The sequence below is a fragment of the Populus euphratica genome, unplaced genomic scaffold (genome assembly GCF_000495115.2).
Source record: "Populus euphratica unplaced genomic scaffold, PopEup_1.0 scaffold86.1, whole genome shotgun sequence".
Classification (NCBI taxonomy): domain Eukaryota; kingdom Viridiplantae; phylum Streptophyta; class Magnoliopsida; order Malpighiales; family Salicaceae; genus Populus; species Populus euphratica.
Genome location: NW_011499880.1, coordinates 337218 through 346036, shown reverse-complemented (window position 1 = coordinate 346036; position 8819 = coordinate 337218). Strand labels below are relative to the sequence as shown.

Here is an 8819-nt window from a genome sequence, read left to right as displayed (position 1 = left end):
GACCAAAGGAAGAAGATTGTCTCCCACTTCAGCTATAAATAGAGAGTGTCATTGATAGCTGAGTATCAACACGAAATAGAGAGAAACACAGAGAGAGCTTAGAGTGAGAGTTAAGTTGAGTAGAGAAGTTTTTTCTCCTCCTTCTTATTTTGTTGTTTGTATTGCTTTTGAGCTTGATTAATACAAACCAGTAACTCTGTGGAGTAGGCAAGTTTTTTCTCCTTCTCCTTGTTTTGTTGTTTGTATTGCTTTTGAGCTTTATTAATACAAACCAGTAGTTTCATGGAGTAGACAAGTTGCCGAATCACGTAAATTGATGTGTGTTTGAATGCTTGAAGGACCTAACAAGGTTTTCCCCATCCAAAATCGACATCATTTAAATCAAACTTCAGCCAACTAGAAAATAAAAATATTTCTGGGTTTATCGAGCCTATCTCCACCAGTTGTTTCAGCAATGACTCATATATGCCTTGAAACCCGTTCTCACCCTGGAAATCCTTGAGGTAATCGTAGTTTATATTAGTGAAAGATTCTCTAGTTAAGCTCACCAAATCATTCAACTCTATCTTTGTATCAGCCAACTCACAGGCTGTAATTGAATGCCACCATAGGTTTCCAATTGAGTATCTTGAAAAGCTAGGTTTTGTTCTTTGTCTTATATTCACTGCATGTAGAGAGACAGACGGCCTTGGCAGAGCGCACAACGACCTACAAGCTTCTGTGCAGGATTTCCAAATAAAGGCAGTCAGTGTTTCAGTGCGAGATGGATTCGGCACGCGTTTGCTTTTAGCCTTAGCCCTTAGAGTGGCAACGGCATCGGCATCAAAAACGAATCTCTTGGTGACATTTCCTTCTTTGAACAAGTAGTTTTCCATCACCCACAAAGGAAATTGAACTAATAATTCATTTTGCGGAGGAAATCGGGATGACGCCTCAAAAAGAGCAGGATTTATTTGCTCATGGTAATGACCTCTTATGTTGGCTGCCCAGCTGTCGAGGAACGCAATCGCCGTAGCTGCATCGATGATCTTGTGTGAAAAGCAGAGACCGAGTGCCGTCCCACCACAATCAAATGTGTTAAATTGTATGGCTACCTGCGGTGTTGCTTCTGGATCTGATTGATAGCCGAATGGTTGGCATGGAAGAAATTTATTCAGCAAATTTAGCTGAGGTTGTATAAGAAAATCGAACAAACTCCCCTTCACTCGGGTTTCAACAAATGGAGCACCCTTCTCGTAGTTGTCTATAATAGAGTTGTTTCTCACCCTCCCAGATAAAGGGTAAAAGGTGGATAGTGTTTGGGACAGTGATCTCTTGAGTTGAACTGAGATTTGTAAGCCTTTGAAATCTTGATTGTTATTTGCTGGGTAGAATAAAACCATTGGAAAATAAGTTGTGGGTAAAAGCTGATCCAAAAGGGACAGCTTGTACGGTAAAAGGTGATGGATGGATGTCGAAGAGGGTTTGATGAGCTCTCTTGAAATGATACTGACGTCCATATTGAAGAAGACGACTTCAACAAAAGAAGATATTCTGATGGATAAAGAGATGTTCTTGATGTGGTTTCTTTTTTAGATTAAGGTGGGTGTCCGGGTCAGCTTGCGCACACCACGACTAATCCCACGGGCCCTGAAGTTAACGACCATGTAAGCCTCCAGTGGCTATCATATGAGCAACTAAGGACTCGAACCTGAGACCACAGAGGGAGCAAACCCCTTGATCCCAAGTTTTTACCACTTGGCCACCATCTAGATGGTTTCTTGATGTGGTTTCTTTCTACTACATGAGAGCGTCTTATATAGGCTTCATCAACCACTATTCTTCAATGGGACAAAAGTTGATTCCATCGCCTTTGGACTTAAACCATTGCCTTTGGACAAAAGTTAATTTTATTTTATGATAGGTAAGTAAAGCTGGTAAATGAAGAGAATTAATTTTGATTGTCATAATTTATTTTATATCAATTTTGGTTTCAAAATTTATTATAAAAAAAATTTGAATGAAAGAGTGTTTTATAGACTTTCAAGCTATTCTTCACCTTAGTTTTCTTAGCTTATTCTATTTTAGCACATACCTTTTAATTTATAAAAGTGAACATTTCGCTATATTACTTTTTTTTAATTTGATATAAAATAATTCATTTAATTTGATAATAATTTATTATTTATATTAACAAAATCTAAGACGGATTTTCACTCACAAAAGTTGTTAGTGAAATCACTATTTACTAGAAATGTAATTACAATTTTGCTTTTTCATCCAAGAAATCTAACAGTGTATATCATTACTAAATTGATTAAAGATAAATAAATTATTTTTCATTTTAAATATATAATAAAATAATTAAAATACTTTTAAAAAAATTAAATTAGGGAAATGTTGTATTTTTGCAATAGTTTTTTTGTTATTATTAATTCAACTGAGTAGTAACTTGGTATTTGACTAAATATATAAAAAATTAATATATGTTCAAACAAAAACAAAATTATAAAACTAGTGTTCAGAAACTTTTTATTTTTTTGCAATGATTTTCTCATTGATATCAAGTCAACTTAAAAATAATTTTGTATTTAACCAAAAATAAAACAAAAAGGTTAGATGCAACCAGTGCCTCTTACTATTCAAAAATGTTTTTTTTTGGATTGTTAGAAGCATCATCTTCCTAGTGATGTTACGTGTGTTAGTGGTAGTGATCTGGTTTGTTGCTGGTATGCGCATCATCTTCCTAGTGATGTTACGTGTGTCAGTGGTAGTGATCTGGTTTGTTGCTGGTTTTTTTTTTCTCCTTTCTCCCAAAGAAATTACAACTTAGCCCTATTTATTGGCATTTCAACTTCATTTCTTGTTTTTTTTTTAATTTTTATTCTTAGTCTTTTTGTTGAAGTTTTATTTATTTTCAATTTCATCATTTTATCTTAATTTGCTATATATTATTTTTTTTTAATTTGACCCTTATTCTTTTGATTTTTTGGATTTTTTTGTTAAATTAATTTTTCTTTTCAATTTTATCCTTCAATCAAAAAATTATTTTTTATTTCAATTTTTATCCTCATTCCTTAGATTTTCTTTTGTCATTTTTTTCAATTAATTTATCTTTTTAATTTTACTCTTCAATCAAAAATAAAATTTATTTTATATTTTAATTTTGATTCTCATTATTTTAATTGTTATTTTTTTATTTGAGAACCTTTTGTGTGATTGTGATTGATATTCTTTTTGCTAGTTAATCTTTAAACATTTAATTGATTTGTAATTAGGCTGTGCAATTTTTCTAAGTAGGGTGCTTCTAGTCTAATGCTTCGAGTCATGAGTTTAAAACATTAATACGTGTTGACATCGTTTTTTTTACTTATTTTCTTTTTAGTTTTTTGATTTTTTATGTTTTTTTTTCTATCAAGTTATCCCGATCTTACTATTTAGGTTGCAGGCTTGGTGGGTTAACCCAAATTGACATATCTTTTAATGCTAACTCGAATTGACTTGAGTTGTTTTTTTTATCCAATTTTTTCCTTTTATGTTTATTGTGTTAAAAATTAAGCTACATTTATCCCACTTTTTTAGGTTATCATTATTATTTTTTTAATTTGGTCTATTTATTGTCATTATTTTTTTATCATTTGATTAAAATAAAATCAACTTGTTTGACCTACTTCGGTCTATATCTCTATAACTCAAGTAAAAAAAAAATTAAAAAAAAACATATACATTACCTTAAAAACATTTTTAATATATAAAAAAAAAAAAACAAGGCTACACAACATAGCACAAATAAAAATTATCATAACTTATTTTATCTTCAATTCTTTAAATATTTGGATAATAAGAATATAAATTAAAATTGAATTAAAGTCAACTAATAATGACTAAAAAATATTACCATGTTTAATTACAAAAGAAAGGTTCTTGATCTGGCACCTTCTAATCACCACCATAATTTTGCATATTACAAATGGATTGTTCTGTTGATATTCAAACACTAATTCTATTAGAAAAAATTTTACAACGGAATCATAAATGATTAATTTTCATAAAAAAAAATATAATTTATCATTGGTGATTTTTATTTCATTAATCATTCCGTCAATAATATAAACATTAATAGATTTACAAATAAAAAAAGCATGCCAAATAAAAAAAAATTATCACCATCATTTTGTTGGTAATTCTATTAATGAGTGTGTTATGTCATCACTAAAAAAAATCATTTGTAATTTTCATTAGTGATTTATTTCATATTATCCATAGACTGAAACCATCGGTAATTAACATTTTGTTAATGGCAAGGTTATATAATTTTTTTGAACTTTTTGGAGCTTTATAAGGGATTTAGGTCGGTGATTGTATGCGTAATGATGAGTGGTATTTTATGTAATTTTTTTAACTTTCCAGAACTTTCTAACAGACTTGTTTTATCGGTAATTCTATATGTAATTTCTTTAATATTGTTTTTTTAATCAAATAAATAGACTAAAAAAAATTAAAAGAACTAAAACTAATAAAAAATAAATATTTATTATAAATTTAAAAATTATTAGTTTGAATACAATTTATCTAGAAGACAAGAGTTCAAAGAGGAGGAATTGGATCTTTCCCGAGACCGAGCGGAGGATGAGATGAAATACACCCCCCCTTCCCAATCTTTGACAATAACTCTATGGGCAATCATATAAGTTTAGTCATCTTAGCATCAAGTTATTTTGTCTGGACAATAAACTATATCATTTGAACTTTAACTTGTTGTTACACAATCGCTTGGAAATTTAAAGATTAGAAGCTCGAACTCAAATGCAATGAGCCAACAATTAATACTCTATGATCTATTCGCATTTTCAATCATAATGTTTGAGATACCATAAATTTAATTTCAATGAGGCCTATCAAATGATCCAGCCTTTAACCACAAACATAAATCGTGCTCTAGATTGATTGAAGAATTGCCCTCGTATCTTTTCTATAATCAAGTTATATATGTGTCTTATATAAAAAACTAATTAGTTTATTTTTAAAAAATTAACAATTTAAAAAAAAAAGTTATTAAAATCCAATTTATTATAAATTTTTAAGCTTGAGTATCCACCAACCACTACTTTTTATATAGTTATTATTTCATATGTAAGTTTTTATAAAAAGCTTCTTCAATATTGATCGTAGTAATATAGCTATTGCTTGTAAAAGAAAACTTTTGTTAGTTAAATGTGTTTTATTTTTTTGTTTTGTAAATCTTGATCCAATATGCGAGCTTTTAAATCTGGGAAAAAACATAATCTTTAAAATTATGTGTTCAAACATTTATTAATTGTTGCTACAAAACATCAACCAGTACATGCGACAGATACATGAGTTTTTTGCACTCATTTGATGATCTTGTTGATATGATCCTGTCTGCTTCGTCCACGGTCCATGATATATTGCAGAAGCAGGAAAATAGCTAGCACCATCAACTTAAAGATGCTACTTGGCTCAATCTCTGGTTACCATGATTTTGCAGTGGAAGATCAGTCTCCCGTGGAGGAAACGCTGATCATGCAAAGAGACAAGTGTTTTCATCATCAATGGCTGGGATGGCGACCGGACAACAACCTGACCGTCGCGTCAACTCAACCCTTAAAACTGCAGCAAAATATCGTTGTTCTTTTAACTGCACTCCACGTGGCATGAATATTGTGGTGCCCAACTTCAAATCAGACTGCTTTCAGATCCAGTTAACCATCTCCAATTAATTTGGGTTAAACCTCTACGAAAAAGAAAGTTGTAGTAATAACTCATGAAATATTGAAAATAAGCCTAGCTACTTCAAAGTTCTGAGAGTTTAGGTTTAAGCTAGCTATTTCAACTACCAACGAACTGTTGGTATAATGGTTAATGTACCGTGTTATATTATTGTAAAAATAAAAATATAAGTTTGGTTTTAAAAAAATGCACTTATTAAAAAAAAGTAGTTATAAACCTCAAATAAAATTAATTTTATCTTTTAAAAAAGATGTAAAGGTATCCAAGTAAAAACCAAAAGAAAAACTAGTTATTTCAATCGGGTTTTATTGTGAATTATATAAGTTTTTTTAATAAAATAGAAAATAGAATATGTAAATTTTTGAACCGTTATTTTATATAAAAAATTCTAAAAATAACTATTTAAAAAATAAATTATAGATTAATTAGACTCTTTAAAAATTAAATACATATAAAATAATTAAAAAACAACCACTATTTTAAATAAAGCTAAATAAAAAAAATTATAAACAATGAGTATTAATTAAAATACAAATTAATAAGTTATTTAAAATAACATGTTTTTTTATAAATATAAAATGTAAAATTAAAAAATAAAATAAAGGGTTTGACAAGCCAAGCCAACATGTTTGGCCCTTCTAAAAGGCCTTTGCACATGCTTTTATTAAAAAAAAAATGATGTCATCTTTTCTAAAAAAATTTTTTTATTAAAAAAAAAATGATGTCATCTTTCCTAAATTTTTTAAAAAAATAAATAAATTAGACAACAATATTGTTTATATTTGTTTAGATCCCAATCACTATAATGTCTAAAAAATTGAGCTCTATGATTTGTTTTATCAAAAAACCAAGTTTTAATGATTTTTTTTAATCCATAACACCTAAAAAATATCTTAGTAAACTTATTAATGGTGTTAAAAAATTAAAAAAACAGCACAAAATCTCGAAATCAATCTAAATTAAAAATCTTTCCTATCTTATATATGTTGAAATTTTAAGATAAAAAAACACATAAATGGAACTCCCCTCATTAAATAGAACTCAAAACTAAAATCAATCTTAAATAATATTTTTTTTCTTTTTTTTTCTCTCTTTTCTTAAATTAAGAGCCTCAAAATAATGAAAATAAAGTTTTCGACCAAAATTAATTTTAAAAAAAAAATTAAAAAATTAAAGTGGCTCAATATTTATTATTTGAAAAGTTTAAGGTCCATAATAAACATTTTATTTATATTTTGAAAAAACAACTTATTTTCTCTGTACTTTTCACTTTAATTCTTTATCTTTTAATTTCATCATTTTCTAATAAATTAATTAAATTGACCTTTAATTTGGTCCTATAAGAATGAAATAAAAAAAAAATGGGATGAAAAACAGATTTACTGTGAAGTCCAGAATTATAAGAGGGATACAGAGGTGTAAGTAACAGTAATTTCCCCATGTATTTCGTGTTCTGTACAATGATAAAGCATCTGATTTGTCTTCATGTACCCCAACATTTAAAATAAAAATTTATCAGAGAAATACAATTTTAAGCCATTCTTCTCTATGATGATCAAGCACATGATGCAATCAAAACATTTCAGGAGTCACGAGGATGATCCAAAAAACAATAGCACATAAGGATGGCTAATTAAATTTTTTTTTTTTGTATTTTTTTCTTGATTTACGTGGGGTGTCCGAGCCAGCTTGCGCGCACCACGACTAATCCTCACAGCCCACTGAATACCCTGCAAACCCAGTAGGCATGTAAGGCACCGCGGGGGTGACAGGCATGCACGTGAAGGCTCGAATCCAGGTGCAGTGGAAGGAAACAAGCCCCTTCCACCGCTAGGCCAAGTCCTGGTTTGCAAAAAACAATAGCACATAAGGATGGCTAATTAAATTTTTTTTTTTTGTATTTTTTTTTTGATTTACGTGGGGTGTCCGAGCCAGCTTGCGCGCACCACGACTAATCCTCACAGCCCACTGAATACCCTGCAAACCCAGTAGGCATGTAAGGCACCGCGGGGGTGACAGGCATGCACGTGAAGGCTCGAATCCAGGTGCAGTGGAAGGAAACAAGCCCCTTCCACCGCTAGGCCAAGTCCTGGTTTGCAGGATGGCTAATTAATTGTTTTTGCTTTGGAGTGCATATTTCCAAGATTCTATGGTTAAAAGCAAAAGGGATTTAGCCAAATGATTCGATGAACCGTGCTTTAATTAGCACCATGTATGGACACTTGGTGCAGATTATAAGTATATTTTTCTGTTCTTCATCTTTGATTTCTGTCACTTTCACAGTATTTATCTGGAGATTCAATATAAACCCAGCTCATTCTCAGCTACCCCAAAACAATGCATGTTTCCCTGTAAAAGATCAAGGATTGTGCATTGACAACACATCATTATCGACTCCCTAAGCTCGCCCACTAAGCATATCACAATCTCCTACCCCAGAAGAAAACGAAATATGCAGTTGTCTTCCATCACTAGACAGGGGCAGGGAAGGCCGCATGAACATGGAAATGAGCAACTATAATATCAAGAGACATGGGCTATCCTTAGAATCCACACAAAACTTTTTTCCAATACTTCGTTTTGAAACTATTCTATGGTAAGCACCCACCGTCTAATTTGGTTGCGCTTGGCTTTAATTTGTAAAGCAGCGCAGTGCACATCTCATTAACTAATTGCTATGGTAGATACAGTAAGAACCTTCATAGAAAGCAGGGTCTATTTTATCATCTTAACCTTGAATCCAACACTAACCGTGCTGTCTTATAATTAGAAATCTTACTCAACATCTAGTTTGTGTGTGTTTTACCTATAATTATGAGAGCTGTGCTCTGAAACATCCTAAATTATCAACAACCAAGCTAGCTGAAATGTTAAAAGAACCGTGGGAGTGTTTCATGATAGTGGAATTTTGATGTTCTTCATATTGATTTTTGTTTTAAAGATCCAAAAACATAAAAAAATAAATTAAATTTTGGCAAACCTTCAAATGAGCCGTACTCGCAAACGGTGTCAGCTAGCTTGGAAATCACAAATTTCAATCTTTTTTTCCTTTGGTTTCCATGAATGGCTAGAATTCATAGGCATGAAGA

At 30.8% G+C, this 8819-nt stretch overlaps 1 protein-coding gene across 1 annotated transcript; it reads right to left on the bottom strand.

Moving 5' to 3' along the window:
- Positions 1-341: 341 nt before the first annotated feature.
- Positions 342-1860, bottom strand: LOC105129281 (vinorine synthase-like). The gene is made up of 2 exons (XM_011031273.1): positions 1766-1860; positions 342-1559 (listed from the first exon to the last, which is right to left on the bottom strand). Exon 2 carries the CDS (start codon positions 1497-1499, stop codon positions 342-344), a length of 1158 nt encoding a protein of 385 aa, XP_011029575.1. The 5' UTR covers positions 1500-1559; positions 1766-1860.
- Positions 1861-8819: the final 6959 nt, after the last annotated feature.

Coding starts and splice junctions, on each gene's coding strand:
- LOC105129281 (XM_011031273.1), bottom strand. CDS start 1,499: ATGGACGTCAGTATCATTTCAAGAGAGCTCATCAAACCCTCTTCGACA.